Source organism: Lontra canadensis, unplaced genomic scaffold (assembly GCF_010015895.1).
Source record: "Lontra canadensis isolate GAN:19392208 unplaced genomic scaffold, GSC_riverotter_1.0 scaffold19, whole genome shotgun sequence".
Lineage (NCBI taxonomy): Eukaryota > Metazoa > Chordata > Mammalia > Carnivora > Mustelidae > Lontra > Lontra canadensis.
The window spans coordinates 14,012,738-14,031,795 of NW_022631013.1; the positions used below are offsets into that span (position 1 = coordinate 14,012,738).

General features: G+C 39.7%; 1 protein-coding gene across 4 annotated transcripts in view; it reads left to right on the top strand.

The window, feature by feature from the left end:
* TDRD7 (tudor domain containing 7) overlaps positions 1–19,058 on the top strand; it is a 74,366-nt gene that overhangs the window by 25,736 nt on the left and 29,572 nt on the right. For all 4 annotated transcript variants that reach the window (XM_032860655.1, XM_032860658.1, XM_032860656.1 and 1 more), the window contains 4 exons: positions 1,432–1,505; positions 3,788–4,005; positions 12,986–13,572; positions 17,448–17,634. In XM_032860655.1, coding sequence (XP_032716546.1) covers positions 1,432–1,505; positions 3,788–4,005; positions 12,986–13,572; positions 17,448–17,634 — 1,066 coding nt within the window. The remainder of the gene's footprint in view (positions 1–1,431; positions 1,506–3,787; positions 4,006–12,985; positions 13,573–17,447; positions 17,635–19,058) is intronic.

Genomic DNA, 19,058 nt, shown 5'->3' on the forward strand with positions numbered 1-19,058 from the left:
ATAGCATCATATATTAAATAAGTTGTTTTGGTAGTCTACCATTTAATAGTTTATTATTGAATTAAAATATTATGAGATGTGCTTCATTCCAAAGAATTTATCTAATTTTTAGAGTATTCCATGCCATCCAAAAATTGGAAAATATAGGTACTGTGTCATTGTCACCCACTCTGGTCCCATACCCACTGATGGGCAAGAAGCATCGATTCATTGATTCATTCAATCATCTTATTCACTCTTACAACATTCACTCTCCCTTGCTTATACCAAGCAGTACCCTTAATGACCTGGGAACAGGTCATTAAGATACTTGGAGTCTAGTGAGGGAGACTGATAAGAACACAAATGGTGTGTGTGTGTGTGTGTGTGTGTGTGTGTGTGTGTGTGTGTGGTGTCTTTGTCCTCCTATTTGGAGGAATCTTCCTACATATATCCAATATAATTTATATAAAAATTATTATTTGAGTAAGGTGTGAGATATGGGGAATCTATGTTTCTTCTTTTCTCCTTGTTATTTGAGCAATCCCCTCTGTGGTTTGGAATGCCACTCTTTTTCATATGCTCAGATACAATGTAAATTGTATCTATGCTCCGTATCATTTTAGTTCTGTTCAAAGATTATAAATGTAATTTTGTAACTCATTTCAATTCCTGGTGATAGAAATCCTTCATTTTTTAGTTATATTCCAAAATATTCTTTATGTTCAACTACTTATTCTCTGCATGATTTTTTCTTTTTTTTTTTTAACTTTATATGGCTAGTCCCTTAAAGGTGATTAATTGGAAATCTAACTTCCAAGTTCTTTTAAAGTTCCAGTTTAGGGCACGCGGGTGGTTCAGATGATTAAGCGTCTGCCTTCAGCTTGGGTCATGATCCCAGAGTCCTGGGATCGAGTCCTGTGTCAGGTTCCTTCTTGGTGGGAAGCCTGCTTCTCCCTCTGCCTCTCTCTCTCTCTCTGTCTCTCATGAATAAATAAATAAAACCTATGAAGTTCTAGTTTAAATTTAGTTTTTAATACCCATCACCCTGTATTAAGGAGGGCACATGTGGTGATGAGCACTGGGTGTTAATGCAACTAATGAATTGTTGAACACTGCATCAAAAACTAATGATGTGTTTATATGTTGGCTAATTGAACATAATAAAAAAAAAAGAAAAGTGAAAACCATAATAAAAAGACTAATAAATATGACTACATTAAAATTTAAAAAATAAATTTAGCTTTTAACACATTTTTCTCTGGGTGAATATGAAACATGAAAGCTAATAATACCAGGTATCATTTTCATTTTTGCTCATTTTGAAATATTCTGACTTGTTTTGCTGTTCAGTACTGCAGACTTTAGATGAAAAGTGGTGTTTAAAACTTGACATAGGCTTCACTATTAGAATTTTAACTTCCTTTTTCTTCTTTTTTTATAACATCTTAGGTTTAGCCCAAAGGCATCCCTTCCACCACCTTTTCAGATGCATCTCTCAAGAACGTGTGCTAAGGAAATGAGTGGTATGTGTGCTAACCATTATCTTCATGATACCTATTGGTTTCTGGAACCTCAGAGCCCCTGAAAAAAATGTCTGGTGGTGGTATTTCACATTTGTTCTCACCTTATCCTACTTGGAATATTGTCTCTCCTCCCTTCTTTCCTCATTTCTTTACGTTATGAGATGAAGTGATCTAAAGAGCAAATAGTACCTCCAGGGATATCCTCATTCTGACGTAAGGCCTTCCTCACAGCAGACCACTCCTGTTTCGCTTCCGCCTGTCACCTGCAGAGGGACTTGTGTCCCTTGCCACCCTCTCACTCATTAGGGGGTGACATTTAAAGTACACAAATATGGGACTTCAACTCCTAAAATGGTTTCAGATACTCCACCATTGAAAAGCCTGGGACTGTAAACTGTGTACAATGACCACTAAGCATCTAAGTACAAATATAAATGATTCCTTGGGTTATAAGATCCAAAAGGACTGTTACAAAAAACAGTTAAGTCAAAGATTCTGAAGATTAAAAACACACACACTCGTTATCTTGTCTTTTCCAACCGAAGTGTAAATTCCCTGCTAAAAGATCCACCTGAGGGACACAGCGTTTCACAATCAGTACTTATGTTGCCTGAGATTTAAGTGTGATTTGAAATGATTTGCTGCTTTAAGTGTGATTCTTACTGAGTCAAAATAATTTTTCCCATAAGAACACATCTCCCTTTATAAAAAAAAAAAAAAAAAAAAAAAAGAACACATCTCCCGTATTTCTTATGGAGACTAATTGAATATGATTTTTATTTATATCAATTACTGTTACACATGCATTTTCTGAAACATGGCAACTCAGTAAATCTTTTTCAGTTAGAATAAGCTTTTTTCTATAGAACCATGAGGACTTGTTTCAGAACGACTGCAGTTCACCTGGCAGCGGATGTGTACACCCTTATACACAGTCTCTCCTACCTGTAAAACAGGTTGCTTCCTTGATTTGTTTAACAAAAGTCACACAAGCTTAGGGTACTCCCAGTGGCCCCCCAGAACAGGTGCATTTGCAGAGACTCCCAACTGTGCATCAGTTCTAACATTCTCCCTTTAAAGGAGGTCTGGCTCTCAGAAGCTCATCTTTTCCCTATTCCTGGTCCTTTTGTATCATTATTTGGGGCAAACCTAAATAAATTAGTGATACCTTTGGATGGACTTACTTGTTTGCTGAGCCAAACTAAGTCCTGTGCCTTGTGTTGGATAAGGCAAAGTCAGCATCTAGCCATCCTCAAGGAACGGTTTCCCCTTTGGCTTTCTGGCATCCTCCGAGGCCAGTGTTCCCAAATCAGTCTGTGTATCTCTCTACCTGCCAGTTTAAAATAGAATAAAATTTGCTGAATCCCAGTAGGAATAAAAGTACAAATATATTAAAGTACAAATATATTTTGCTTGTAGATGGTAATCTTTAATACACTCTAATCTTGTCCCAGTGAAGAGGTTTGGAATGAATTTCATTGTGCTTAAAATACCGGAACTGTCAGCTATAGACATTCAAATTTCTTTATTGTCTTAGGATGTTTTCTCAGGCATTCTAAGTTTTAAATAAAAAATAAGTGTGACTAAAGAGAGCCAAAACTTTATATAAAAATCACTTATAAAAGATAAATGATTTGGATTGATGAAATAAAAACAAATTGGTAATACTTATTTGTATTGTATAAAAGCTCTGTGAACACTAGAGCTTTTATTTAGTTTATAAGCTGAGGCTAGGATGATTATTGTAGGTGGATCAATTTTTGAACTTCTGTATATTGCTAAATTATTTTTCTCATTAATAGAGCAGAAAACCTAGACAATTTTTTATTTTCTATAAAATGTTCTTTGACCTTATGATTAAGGCATTATCCTAATGCTTTGTGGAATATAGCTTTAAAGTGAGCATTGCATATAATCCAGTATTGTCTTAAATTTAAGCTTTCTTTGTTGCACTTCGGAAATGATTGGTTAAATAATAAAGTTCATTATTCTTTACAAAGCAAGATCATTCTGATGTTTAAATTAAATTAGGTATCACCCTGGTAACATAAAGGAAACAGGTTCCATCTGTGGGTGACTGTTGAGCCTGCTGGTTGTTTCACGGTTAAAATTTAGAATGAAGTTGTTATAGTCCTGCTTGGCCTAAATCCCGCTTGCTTCTAAGTCCCTTGACCCCCATAAACCTGAAGTGTAACAAAGCCTAATGACACAAATACTAGATAATGGGGATAATCTAAAACGTTAAGCCTTCTGGTTAATTCTGTCATTTTTTTAATTTAAAGATAATTTAAATCAGACTGTTGAAAAACCAAATGTCACGCCTCCTGCCTCTTACACTTATAAAATGGATGAGGTTCAGAAGCGCATAAAGGAAATACTAAACAAGCATAACAATGGCATTTGGATATCTAAGCTTCCACATTTTTACAAAGAGTTATATAAAGAAGAACTTAATCAAGGAATTTTACAACAATTTGAACACTGGCCTCATATTTGCACGGTATGTTTTTCCTGTTCCTTCCTTCTGATGCCTTCTTCCTGCCCCACTTTCAGAATTTGAGTTATTAGTCATATCACCTTTACCCTGGGAGCACAAAGCACTTGATTTATTAATATTGCTTCATTAATATTTATCTCTAAGATTAACATATATCAGTTCTTATGTATAGAAGTATGTCAAGATTGAGGGCTATGTGTGTTGTGATTGCTGTTTTTATATATTTTGTCTTAAATTATTTTTAAGTGCATTTATTTTATTTTTTTTTAAAGATTTTATTTATTTATTTGAGACAGAGATCACAGGTAGGCAGAGAGGCAGGCAGAGAGAGAGAGAAGGGGAAGCAGGCTCCCTGCTGCCCAGAGAGCCCGATGCAGGGCTCGATCCCAGGACCCTGGGATCATGACCCGAGCTGAAGGCAGAGGCTTTAACCCACTGAGCCACCCAGGCGCCCCTTTTAAGTGCATTTAATATGAATACCATTTTGTATTGACCTGCTTCCAGTAGATATTACTAACTTTGCCATTTTCATAAGTTAAACTTACCGGTAATAAAACTTTATTAGCCTCAAATTTTACATGCTTATTATTTTGGCTATTTATAGAATACCTTATTTTAATTAATAAATTAATACAGAGTTGTGATTTAAAATGTTTATAAAGTTCTTTGGAGGAAAAAAATTGACAAGTGAACTGACATCAATTTCTATACCTGTTTCTACTTGAGAGTCTATTATAATAAAATGATAGAATAGTTTATTAGAAATCTTAGTTCAGCCAGCAATAGAGACAATTAGATTCTTAAAGTTACTATGTTTCTTTTTTTTTAAAAAGATTTTATTTATTTATTTGACAGAGATCACAAGTAGGCAGAGAGAGAGGAAGGGAAGCAGGCTCCCTGCTGAGCAGAGAGCCCAATGCGGGGCTCGATCCCAGGATTCTGGGATCATGACCTGAGCTGAAGGTAGAGGCTTTAACCCACTGAGCCACCCAGGCATCCCAAAAGTTACTATGTTTCTTAATGTTGTCATTTACATAGAGTATATTCAATGATGTATAACTGTTTTAAAATGGCAAGCTACTTGGGGCTTCTAAGCTTGCGGAATTAAGTATGTATATGATTTTTGTTTGATAGAGGGCTTTCATTTATCTAATCAAATATATATTTTGGTGCCCCAACCTTGTTGGATAAAGCACAGGCCACTCTTTTTCTAATAAGCACCTGGCCTAAAGACAACATGTATTTGTAACCACTTTTTCCTCCAGGTTTCTGACACCCATTAGAGTCCCAGTCACTTTCCAGGCAAGAGTCATTCCTTCATTCATCCAGACCATTTGTTTATATACCATTTACTGCGCACCTGCAGGGACCAATCACCGCCATAGATGCCAAGGACCCCTTAGGACCAAGTCACATGTCAGAATACACAGTGAAAAGTGGGAAAACAAGGAGAAATAGCAAACTCTGGAAATAGGCTTTTGCCCTATAATTTATAGAGGCAAGAACATTTATGGACTATGTTACTCCTGATTTATGTGGAATATAGGGTTTGCTCTTATAATGGGAATTTCATTTCATTCCATTTTTACTCCTTCCTAGGGTGAGTTTTCTCCTTGGGTGCAGATTTAGCACCATTGATGTGCCCCCTCAGTGTTCCCTCATCTTGAGGGGACTTTGGATGTTTCACTGGGCTGCTCAGTTTAGAGGTGCAAGGCCTGGAGCCCCTTCTCCAAATGTATAGGGCTCTTTTATTTTTTAAGTCTATAGATAGTCATAAACGTACACCATATCTTCAATGAACTTAGAGCCCCTTTTTGTCAGGATACACATAAAGGTTTGATAATAAAAAAAAGTTGTCTTTGGAGTAAATTTTTAAAAATTAACTCCACAGATCTTAATGCATTATTGTTTCTGGCTACTTTATTTTATACTCCATGATAACTACTAGTGTCTGTGTAGCTTGATTTATGGCTTTTGGAGAGAAATTTTCATCTTTGCTAACTATCTGTCTGCAAGACTCCAAGATTTCTCTTACTAGGATTGTAACCGAGAGAGTATTTCTTTGATGTTTAAAACTTTATCTACAATAAAAGGTTTCTTACTAAATTTCAGGTGCCAAAACAACTGACTTTTTATTTTTTGATTGCTCAAATTCATCTTAGTTGCATGATAATGTTCAGACAGTGAGGGTAGAACGTGAAAAAGACACAGAATATACCTTTCTTATCTATATTCTGTGTCCCTCAACTTTGAGTAGGATTGTTTAGATGCAAACACTATAAATTATTAAGGATGAGAATTTGCTTAGTGTTAAAGCACTGTGCCTAGGATGCCAAAACTGCCAGTCTTGTTGATGTCTATTAATCTTTTCAAAACTGTTTTCTTATAACCTCTGAACATTTTTAACAGTCTGCTGGTAAACGGTTTTAAACAATTACACCATGGTTATTTTTAGACAGTGTTAAACAGTTATACCATAGTTGTTTTCCCTGTCTTCTGACTTCTTGCTTTTCGCCTTCCTGAAAAGCAGAAATGCTGACTGATAGCATGCCCAGAGCTGATGCTATGATAGACGTGTACATTCTCAAATGCAACATAGAAAATTCTGGGTAAGGAAGATTTGGCAGTGTGTATCTCTCTACACAGCTCGTTGTGAAACTGAAGAAGAAACCCAAGTGCAGCACATTTCCCTATTTCTTCTAAAAGATGCTTTCTGTCCCAATCATATAAAACATTCTATATAAAAAAGATTGAAAAATAAAGTTAGGAAAGCAAGATCACCCATTTATACCTGTATACAATGGATACACCGTATGTACATGACAAACTCAGAGATAGCCACTAATATCAGAATAGTAGTGTTTCCACTAATATCAGAATGGGCAACATGAGCTTCTGGGCCAAAGAGCACCTCTGAATTTTACTTTCATGGAGGTTCTAACCAGCTGTGTGCTATAAACCACTTTACAAGGATGTTGGGTTACCTTTTGATGCAGGTGGAAGGATGCTTTGACTCTGTTGTTCTTAACCTTAATCTCTCCAACAACAAAATGTGGACTGAGTTTTGAAAGCTAAAGAGAATATAGTCATGTTCACAGTGATGGGCCTATTGCATAGGGTTCCTAGAAAACTTGTGAGGGAAGTTGGAAATTGTGCAGAAGCTATCCTGGAAAGGCAAAGAGCCCAAGATGGTAGGTCGCTAGACCAAGGATACTGGAGTCTGAGAATTCCCACTCAGTCCTAGGAGGAGGATGGTGACACCTTTTAGCTGTTCTAAAATGCTGGTCTTTTTAATTATGTTCTTAACTGCTGTGTTTAGCTAGGATTTATAAAATGCTTCTATGAGCCAGACACTGCCCTGGGTGCTAAGGATGACGGTAAACAAGACAGACATGGTCCTCGCTTGCCCTTATGGCACTTACTGTCCAAGGGAGAAAATAGACATTGAACAAATAATGATAAGCCCGTGACTGTACTGAAGAAGTCCAGGGTGTTAGGGAAATGGCCCAACTTAGTATGACGAGTTAAGAAAAACTTCCCGGAGGAGGAGACTGCTACAGTGAAACAATAAAAAAAAAAAAAAAAAAAAAAAAAAAAAAAGACAAAGGAGGCAGCTGGTGCCAGAGGCCTGAGATGGAATGAAAAGCTTTTTCAGGAAACTGAAAGAAATTCAATAAGAAGAGAATGGCTCAAGAAGAAACTCAAGAGGCAAGCAGAGGCTAGAGGCCACCTAGAATCGTCAGTTGGTGGGAACTTGGCGGGGACCCCCCACCGGGAGGTCACCCAGGATCCAGAGCCTCTGGCAGACTTTGCTTTCTAGTAAAATTCTAAATTTCATGACAATGACTGTTGGACACCTGAGATTTTGTCAACATTCCCCACTCTGCATTATGGGTGGAGAGAGACCTCTCCATTCCCACATGAGCCAGCACGTGTGTATTTATTTAAAGCCTATTTGCTGCTGCACAGAGAGCTGGGGAGCTTGTCTTAGAGCCACACAGGACCACATGCGCGCAACTGAGAAGAATTCCCACCCCACTTCAGAGACCTAGAGAAGGAGCACAGGGCCACTTCAGGATGGCCGGGGCAACATTCTGAGTTGCTCAGGAGGCACGCCAGGCCTTAATTATGAATATAACATTTTGTGATGAGATCATGAATTCTAGAACATAAAATGCGAGTGATGAAAAAACTGTCCATTGTACTAATTATTCATGCTTTTACAAAAAGTCATTTATGTTAATCTGCATTTTTGTTAAATGACATTTCCCTACCCCTTAGAAATCACTGTTCTTTACATTGTTGAGTAACTCTACCTCGGACTCTAAAAAATTCTCAAAGTTCTGAATTGCATCAATACAGTAATTTCTGTAATATCATAGGAGGCGACAACAGTTCCACCACTTACAAAGATACATTTTTATATTTTTGGGTGTTCAGGAATTTTTCTGTAATTGTGGTAATTAATAGTTTAAGATAATAAAGCTACCTATCAGGCCACGCAAAATGAAGTGATCTTTTTAAAATCCTGGATGTTTCTGGGCTAAAACTGACCAACTTGGATTTTCTAAGGAAGTGAACATAAATCAAACAGCATGGATGCATCGTCAGACTTAATAACATGGATACAATCTAGACACAACACCAGGAGAAGCAGCAGTGAAAAGATAAACCGAGGGCTTCAAAGTAGAGCCATAATATTATCTAATCAGAATCTAATTTCTTTTCTAATCTTTCACAAATTAAAAAAACTCAGTGAACACATTGAAACAGTTTTTAAATTTAATTTCCGTGAGCATCTCAATAGAAGAAAGAATAGCACTGTGGCGAAATGAGAACAGAGATGTTGATGTGGACCATGTTGCTGCACTGGGACTTGAAACGGAGCAACTGCCCACAGGTCGCCAGAGCAGGATAAGAGGAGTTTGGGCTTTGGAGTTCCATGTTTGCCTTGCCATTTCTTAACTGTCTTACTTTCAACATACAAATCATCCTTCCAGGGCCCCACTCTAAAATGTGACTCTGTCCATTGCATAAGGTCGCTGGTATGAAATGGGACAAGCTATAAAAAGCAGCTGCCAGTGCAGCATAGACACGCAGCAAGTATTTAGGGAAAGGGCTGCTCTTTCTTGAGGGGTAGCCCTCAATTAAAGCTTAAATTAAAGCAGGTTAGAACCCACTGGAAACCAGAGACATGCCCAGTGAGCTCTACAAAGGAACTGGGCTCAGTGGAGACAGAGGAAAAGCTAATGAAAGAACAAAAGGTTAAACTGAAAAAGATAAGGAGCAGTGGGTGACTGAAGTCAAAGGAATCAAAACTCCAAGATGAGGTGAATTTCTGTTATCCAAGGGGCACCCCCTCCACTGCCAAAGGTAATGAGAGCATGCCTAGAGTACGTACTGAGCCTAGAAGGCACAGGGGAACCACAGCTGCCAGCCAAGATCATCCCCAAAAACTCTGCGCACATTTAATCAGGAGAAGATGCCATCGTCTTCCTGAAGGAAATGGAGCAAGAGCCTGACCTCCGACACACTGAAGGAAAATGATGTGAGTTCTATCCTAACATAAATAGTTGGCAGTCAGTGTCAGCAGAAAGTCCTTACTAGGAGAAAGGAGTGAGAGGTGAAAGAGACTGTGAGCCTTAAATTGTATACAGTCTATAGAACTATTCATCCAAGATGGTGGAGAGAGTTTTTGCTGGGCAGAAGGTTTGTAAACACTCAGGGGTTACCCTCTACAAGGCACTTTTTACCTTTATCTTTGAGCAAATCTCTGTGGAAGATGCCACAAACACTGGTGCTTTCTTAAACAGAAGCAACTAAAAATTGTAACTGTTTCTAAATATCTTGGGCTCAGCACCACTAGTACTGGTAAACCGCAGAGCCCGCGGCAGATGTAGGCGGTGTGGAACGTTAGATGGGTGGGTTAGCTCATCTCCATTTTCCTGCATGCAGGATACACCCCACCCACTGCCCTTGCGGGCTATAGCTCCCAACCTATCAGTCTGTTTTCACTGTGACCCCGTGGTGCCACTGAGCACCATATTCTCATCTCTTTCTCAATAGTCTGACTTTTCTAGCACTCCTCAGCTTTAGCACAACCAGTCATCAACCAGTCATTCTTTCTTTCTGTGAACTGGCTGATCACAGAGTACTAGTTTCTGGTCAGTAATTCTTTGATGTTTTCACTGTTGCAAGGTACTCAGGGGTCTTTTTTCACTGCTGAAGTTGAGTTTTTAAATTGGTTTCTTTTTGAGTTCAAAACCTTGCTAATGCTTGGATTACTCAGAAGCAGACCTCCAGGAAAATGTGATTTTACGGTTCTGTCTTGGGTTTGTATTGGATGGTGACCATAAAAATGAAATTTAGGACTTAAAGCTTTGGGGCATCTGGTTTTGGCTTAGTAGGTTAAGCACTTTCCTTGGGTTTAGGTCATGATCCCAGGGTCCTGGGATCGAGCCCCAGGTCATGCTCCCTGCTCAGTGGGAAGCTTGCTTCTCCCTATCCATTGCTTATGCTCTCTTGCATTATCTCTCTTTCTCATTCTCACAAACAATAAATAAATGAAATCTTTAAAAAAAAAAAAAAAAGGAAGAACTTAAAGCTTCAACACAAAGAACCACTACCCAGTGGAAACAACCCAGTGGATGAGACCAATACAACTGTTTCAGAAAACCTTTTAATTGGACAATACCGATTCTATTATAGAATCCCAGAGAAAATTCTGATTCCATGAGAGACAGTAAGTTTACCTCAGTGCCTCATGCTGCAGAGTTAGCAGATGAGCCTTCCATAGACTCAAAGGATTTGGGCTTCAGGAATTTAAGTTTACATGTAAAATTAGAAAGGAAGAAGTAAAGACTTCTGGAATTAAGAAGAAGAAAGTTTCTAGGTGTGTAGGATAAAGACATTTGTATGAACAAATGGGGCTCCTGAAGAAATCGATGTTTGAAATCCTTGGGCCTCTCATATATCAAACCTAATATGTCTACTATAAACAAAAAGTCCCAGAGGGGTGTGAGAGAAGTATTTCACTGCAGTTCCAAGTGAGGCAGAAATGAAACTAAATATAATGAACTTATGGGGTTAAAAAATTTAAGGCATATTAGATACCAGAATCTTCTGATGAGTGCCAAAGGAGGTGGTTTAAACTCCATGGAGTAGGGAGTTAATCTTCTCTGTTACCTACCTGTCTCTCCTGTTGGGGGTGAGGTTGAGGTGGAGTGAGTAAAGATGTGGAGTTCCAGGTCATGCCACTTCCCAGGTAGCTTTTTGAGTGGATATCCAAAGCCAAAGAGGAGGGGATGTAGAGCCAACAAAACAAAGAAAATATGGAGGAAAAGGGTAGGGTTTTGACCTTGAATCTTGTCCTACAGAACAGAATGCCCATGACTCCCTCCTCAGGTATGTATTTGGATCAGGAAGACTGAAGAAAGTATAAAGAAGGTATCTCCTAAGAGATAACTGAAATGATGAGCTGCTGATTATCATACCAAGTATATAATAAAAGCCACATTTCAAGTGGCTGTTGACTTACCTTGGTCATTTGTGAAGGCTAGAGGAAAGCTTTCTACTTGGGGGATGCAACAGGAGATCACATGACAATCTGGTTGGATGTACCAGAGCACAATGAATAATGGACACCACACTGTTACCCATATTATAGCAGTTCCTTATCTTTGGGGAGATCGTTGTAAGCTGGGGATACAGTAGTAGGTATCTTTTGTAAGCCTATTTACCAGATAATTAAGGAGAGACAAAGACATATTTTGTGGAGGATAGGTTGCAATCACTGTAGAATGCCTGAGAAAAACAAATTTTCATGAAAATCTTAAAGTTTCAGTTGAAAAAAATTACATCCATTTTATGTTTTTTAACTTGGGAGTGCTAACTTCAGTCTAATCAAGTCGAGAATCTTTTTAAAAATAAAAGGCCAGGTAGTAAATGTTTTCAGTTTTGAGGGCCAACAGCTGTCATTGTTACCCACCATCTGGCACAGCTGCTTGACTCCGCTCTTGAAGTGCAAAAGCAGCCAAACACAACACCTGCACAAATGGGCACGGCTGTGTCCCAACAAATCTTTATGAACACTGGATTTCATACCATCTTCACATCACGAAATAATTCTTTTGTTTTTCTTCAACCATTCAAAAAGATAAAAATCGTGTTCGCTCACAGGCAAGGCCACAGCAGGTGACGAGCTGCATTGAGCTGCAGCTTGTAGTTTGCGGATCCCTGGTCCAATAACCTACAGGCTTAAAACTTGGGGAAAATGGTGCCATACATCAGTTTCTCTTTCTTATACGAGATGCCATCGAGCCATGCCTCTCAGAAATGTTAAACAGATCAAATTAGAGATTGGATGATGTACAAATGCTATAGGCATTTTCATCTCTTGTTCTTTGGAGGGTCAATTTTCAGCTAACTTTCTACTTTGGTGGTTGTAAAAACTGCACCTTCCCTCTGGAAGGTCTTTTTCTAAGTAATGGAAAGTTAAGGGTTTTCTCAGGCACTACAAGAAGAAGAAAAACAGCTGTTGCTTCCATTTTGTCTAAATATTTCCTAGCTCTCTTCTCAACAGTTTATTCCTGACATTCTGATACCTTTCATAGTTTCATCCTACCTTATACTCAGTCTGTTTTTGTAAGCTGTTGCTTTGGATCTGACAGAGAACTCAATGAGATGTGTGGTTTGTAGGGCTGAAATTCTCAGGATTTCGTAGGGTTGTTGGAGATCAGATGCCTCATAAGCGAAATTAATGCTATTCTATTTCCCTGTTTATTTCTGAAATATGGCTCATGATGTTATTTGTAGATGAAGGAAATGCATTAAGTCTTTGTAGTTGAAAAGAGTAAAGTGTACACTTTGTGTTCTCTTCATTAATTTGAAAACAGTGTTGTTCTTATTTAAAATGCATTAATATGTTTTCAGGTTGTTTATAGCCATTGAGATATCTGTCATTTGCTTTACTTAAAAATTTCAGGTGGAAAAACCTTGCAGTGGTGGTCAAGATTTACTTCTTTATCCAGCTAAGAGAAAGCAGCTTTTGAGAAGTGAACTGGATGGTGAAAAAGTGCCTCCATCCCCACTACCTGCCCCAAAACAAATACCACCATTAAAAGAGTGTCCAACAGTTATGCCAGGAGACTTGAAAGAGAAAGTTGCGGAGCTTCTGGCAAAATACTCAAGTGGTCTTTGGGCCAGTGCACTCCCCAAAGCCTTTGAGGACATGTACAAAGTGAAATTCCCTGAGGATGCCTTAAAAAATCTTGCCTCGTTTTCTGATGTATGCACCGTAGACTACATTTCTGGAAATCCCCAGAAGGCCATTCTCTATGCTAAACTTCCATTGCCCACTGACAAAATCCTGAAGGATGCAGGGCAAGCACATGGAGATTATGATATCAAGTCTATGATTGAACAAGAGTATTTGCAGATAGAAGAAAACATTGCCCAAAGTGCAGATACCTTTGTGGAGAATATAGCAGTTCCTCCGTTAATCATTCCGACTGAAGCGTCCCCATCAGTATTGGTGGTTGAACTGAGCAACACAAACGAAGTGGTTATCAGGTGAGTTTTATTTTCTAATTCTTTAGGACCCTGGTATACTACTGTCGCTTGGCTATTCTTCCCACGGATGCTGGGAGTTGAGGAAGAATAGTATATTCTTAGTTGTGTAGAGTTATAATGAAGTATAATAATAATTCTTGTTTTCATATTTTGCACATTTCTCTCAACTGCTGGAACTTCTTGTGTTTGTATCTCTTAGATTAATTTTTATTTCTTCCACATTATAACTATATATGTACATTTGTCTCTCCCAGTAGGTGGTGAGCATCTTGAAATCAAAGCACTTTAAAAAATCAGTCTCTGCATATATTCTTAATATTTGTTATATTTTTAAAAATATACATCTGTTCTTGTGAGAAAAGATAACTAACAGTTTTAAAAATTGGAGTGATAGGGGCGCCTGGGTGGCTCAGTGGGTTAAAGCCTCTGTCTTCGGCTCAGGTCATGATCCCAGGGTCCTGGGATCGAGCCCCACATCGGGCTGTCTGCTCAGTGGGGAGCCTGCTTTCCCTCCTCTCTCTCTCTCTCTGCCTGCCTCTCTGCCTACTTGTGATCTCTGTCTGTCAAATAAATTAAAAAAAAAATCTTAAAAAGAAATTGTTAGTTAAAAATTGGAGTGATAGGGGCACCTGGGTGGCTCAGTGGTTAAATCCTCTGCCTTCAGCTCAGGTCATGATCTCAGGGTCCTGGGATCGAGCCCCGCATCGGGCTCTCTGCTCAGCAGGAAGCCTGCTTCCTCCACTCTCGCTCTATGCCTACTTGTGATGTCTGTCAAATAAATAAATAAAATCTTTAAAAAAAATTGGAGTGATAGTATGTTCTGAATGTGAAACAAAATCTATGTTGAAAGCATAATGATAACTATGTATGTCAAAAGCAATACCTGATCCATAGAAAAAGTAAGTTCCTTAGTAGATAGGTAAGACTATTAAATCTGGGACTATGTAGCATTTCACAAAATTCAGAATACCTAAGCACTGCCTACCTAGTATAATACATCCGATTAGCCCTTGGAGCCAAAGCTACTCTGCTTACTTACTCGGACCTTTTGATAACAGTCATTGTCAAAGTGGCTGGTGAACATTGGAATTACGAAAAAATGGTCCAGAACCAGACACTTGATGTGGACTTTTGGAGAAAATATAGACTACATAGAAGATATTGAAGGACTATAATTTGGAGTTTCTGACTCAGGATCAAGAATGGGAAGTGTAGAGCAGATCTCTAGAGGCACCTGCCCGGAGTGTGCTTGTGGACAGAAAAGGAAAAGGCTGAATCAGAATAGTGTCCAGCCTTCTTCAACCAAAGCATCCATATGGTTTGGGCTGTTACTCCTCCAGAGACTCATAGCTAAACTGGGAATGCCTAAAGAAAGACCACAAAAAATTGTCAAATTCCTGAAGTGAAAGAATAGATAAAAATTATAAAGCTCTTCCATTTGAACATACAGAAGCTTTGGAGAAGCCTTGTTTGCTACAGACGTAGGAAATGAGTAAAGCTTTTATTCTAAGATGCGGTATGACCTGAAGATGTAAATGGGTTTTTGAAGGTTAGGGATCCCACTGTGGCTCACTAATAAATTGACGTAGAGGAAGGATGCGGAGGAGCCCATGCTACCTTCTACCATTTAGCATTAAAAAGAAATCTAAATCAGCCTCCGTGGCAAGATCCTTTGGTGTCTGTTACTATTAGCTGCTGGTTCTGTTGTCAGACCGTGCACCTGCCACTGGGCTAGACAGATCATGGGATTTCTGGTGTTCCTACCAAGGGCTGGCAGGGATCTGGATCAGGTCCAGGACTTTAGTGAAGGGGTTTCATCTCCTTCAGGATGATTAGATCCAGGTCCTCAGATTGTTTAGCTCTCCTTCTCCAGTAGGAGGAGGAGTCCTGGAGTCAGTATTCTTCCTGTTCAGCACAGTGGCTGGCAGCCAGCAAGCACAAAGGGTGATGTGTGCTGTTAGGCTGACCCTAGGTCATTGGCATCCCCCACCCCAGTCCCAAAGACAGTAGATTCCAGCTGGGTTGAGCCCTATTCTGTATTTACATCTTCACCCAGGCAGGCAATAGGTTCCAGAAACTGGGCCTGTGACTCATAAAGGGTCTGAGAAGATGTCGTAGCGAATCCTCAGATCAAGTACGGGAATCCCTTGTCTCTGATTTCAAAAATTACTTTGTAAAGTTTTTGTACTTAACAGCATAACTGAATTGGCCTACCTGTCATTCTTTCCCACTTGCTTAGGTAATTTGGGGACAAGGTAGGACCTCATTCTTGCTACTACCCACCATTCTTGCCACAACTGTACTATCAACCCCACACAAGCCGTGTGGCCAGTCTATTCTACTGCTTGCCGGAGAGCACATTTCATGCTGCTTCACTCCGCCCCCATCCTCCCTTACAGGTGCCCGTGCTGAGCAGACTGCCAAGTCACAGGCTGCTGCACAGGCCTTGGCCCACTGGGCTCCCAGGGATGTAACAGCACTAAAAGGAGGCCCGGGAGAGTCAGGGTCCCAGGAGATAGGCTCTTAGGCAGAGCTGCGGACCCCCCGGGGGACTTCAGAGGCAAGCCTGCACCTGCACTCCAGCAGCACCTTCACATTAGCAGAGCTCAGTCACCTGAACCCATAGAGTGTGACAAAGCTTCTTCGGCCTCTAGAATAAGTGATGTCCATGTAATATTTGGTTTTAAAGTAGCCATTGCCTCAAAAGAGGCATTCTTTCTATTTTGTGTAGGATTATTTAAAGCTTTTTCTCCTCAAGTAACAAATAGCTTGAATAGGATGTCTTCTGTCCTGCTGATAGTTACCAAAAATGCATGAGAACGTTCCCAGAGGAATAGTTTCTTAAAGGTCTGTGGGACCATTTGGGGCATTGGTAAAACCTAGAAGAGTGCAGAGGGTGGTGTGCTCGTGGCATGTCCCCATCTCAGTGGTCAGCATAGCTCCCAGCTGAAAAGGCGGCCTCCTGTGGCCGAGACAGCTCCTGCTGCAGGCATCGAGCTTGGTTTGCTGGAGTCTACAACATGGAAGGAGGCCTTTGGTGGACTTATCCCTGAGATGATGGTCAAGAAAACAACAGCCTATTTGTGAGAGAAAGGGAAATAGTGTGTTTTGATAACATAAACTTGGACAAGGTGACTGCAGTTTCAGCAGCAGAAAATTATAGAAGGGGATAGGCCATATCCTAAAAAAGACTTCTCAGAAAGGGTATAATTTAAGAGAGATATAGCTAGAAGATATCATCTCTTTAAGGATATCAAAGCTCAACATTTTGTGATAATTTGCTCAAATTTGTTCAATAAGAGGGGGGAGAGGTTGTCACATGGTCGTCTTTAGTGTGTTTAAGGCTTTGTTTTTCTCTATTAAAATTTAATTTGTTTTCAGAGCTCGAGCTTTGTTCAAACCCAGCCTCAGGGCAAAGCTGTCAACTAGATTCTCTTCTCAGCAATCCACAAAGACTTCCAGCAGCCTTAGTCAGAATCTTAAATCTACTCTTGCTAATCTGGCCTACACTGGCATCTCCATTTTCCACCGTGTATCCTTTCTTCCCTCCCCTTGAATCTTTTCTCAGCCTCATCCTCCCTGTAGTTTCCCTGACTGCTTACTGTGACATCCTCTAGCTATCTGGACTGCTGCCACATGTTTACCCTACTGTGTTCAACCTGGTCTTGTTTTGCATGAACTCCACAATATTACAGTTTCCTTTATCAAGATGGAAATGTTTACTAAATATATGTTCTCTTACCTGTTTGTATAAGCCAGGTCTGAGACTGGAACCAGAGATGGCTGTGGAAAACACAGAGAAACATTAATGAATTCCTATGGTTTCCCTCCTCCTGGGTTGCTTCATTGTGTGTTCTTTCCTTTAACTAATTCAGGTATGTGGGCAAAGACTATTCTGCTGCTCAGGAATTAATGGAAGATGAGATGAAGGAGTATTACAGTAAGAACCCTAAGGTCACGCCAGTCCAGACCGTGCATGTAGGGCAGCTACTGGCGGTAAATGCTGAGGAGGATGCTTGGTTACGGGCACAGATCATCTCAACGGAAGAGAACAAAATAAAGGCAAGCATTGTTTACTTTGTCATAGTGTTATGAAGACAAACACATTATTTTTCAAATGTAAGTGTTCCTTCTAAATTGTGTCCTTTGTAACTGCATGTAGTTTTTTCCCAGTTGACAAGATAATATCTGTAAAAATTATCTCTGTCAGCTTTTAAGTCAGTGGTAGTCATATTATCTCAGAGTTTTAGTTAAAAAAATAGTCTTTTCCATGGCACTACTCAAAATCTGTGATATAATCAGGAAAAGGCCTTTATTTTCATTCTCAGGAGATATACAATAAACACGATCAGAGCTCTGTGGGCTGCCTATCCAGGTCAGCACTCTGGAGTCAGGGAAGCATACAGACCAGAGCACATGACATTCTTCCTCTCCCCTCTTCTGCAGCCAGGGGAGGAGAACCATGAACAAGGCTCGGGCCATGCCCCAGGAGCTGTCCATGTGTAGCCCTCTTGGTCCTCTTGGAGAGGTCAGAGGGCTCTTTTGCCAGTCTCTTCTTTCAGCAGGCCCCAAGACTTACTTGGCCATGTTCCTGGTGGTCAGCCTCTGCCGCATGACCTCTTTTCTTACCCTCAGTGCAGACTGAACAGGAGAACTCGCTCACTCTCAAGGCACAGTTTTGTCTAGGTTTTGTAAGCAGAGAAATACACTTCTATTTCTGCAGTCTCTGTTCCATAATTTGAAACGTATTTATTGGGGTGATGTCAGTCTCTGGAAAATAACCCGTTTTGTGTCCCAGAGTGCAAATACTACTTGCTGAACCTGGGCTTAGGTCCATCAGATACTCTCCCCCGAAACCCCTGACCCCAAGAACAGTGTCAGGAGGTTGAGAAAGAGACACTTGCTGTTTATTGCCAAAATGATTCCATAACAGAGGCCCTGACCCTTCCAGAGGCAAGCTCACCCAAACCACCTAGCCATCCTTGGTCACAGAGAGATTTAGGAAATTCCTTAACTAAATCTACAAAGCTCCAACTTTTAAGCAATTGACCTGACTTTAAAAATCTGATAATTGGAATAGTTTGCCAGTTTCTTATAAAGCTAAACTTACCATATGACCCTAAGTATTTACACAAGAGAAGTAAAAACATAGGTCCACAAAAAGGCTTGTACACATGTTTATAGCAGCTTTATTATTAATAGCCCAAACTGGAAACAACCCAGATGTTTTACCAGTCAGTGAATGTATAAGGAAATTGTAGTTTATTCACATAACAAAATACTATTTGACAATAAAAAGGAATGAATTACTGAAAACAGTCACGTGGATAAAACTCACAGACTGTTCAAGTGAGAGAAGCCAGATACAAAAGAGTTATCCTGTATGATTCCAGGTAAATGATGTCTAAGAATAGATAAAATTCGTCTGTAGTGATAGGAGTTAGATCAGTGGTTGCCTGGGACAGGAGGTGGAGGGCATTTAATTG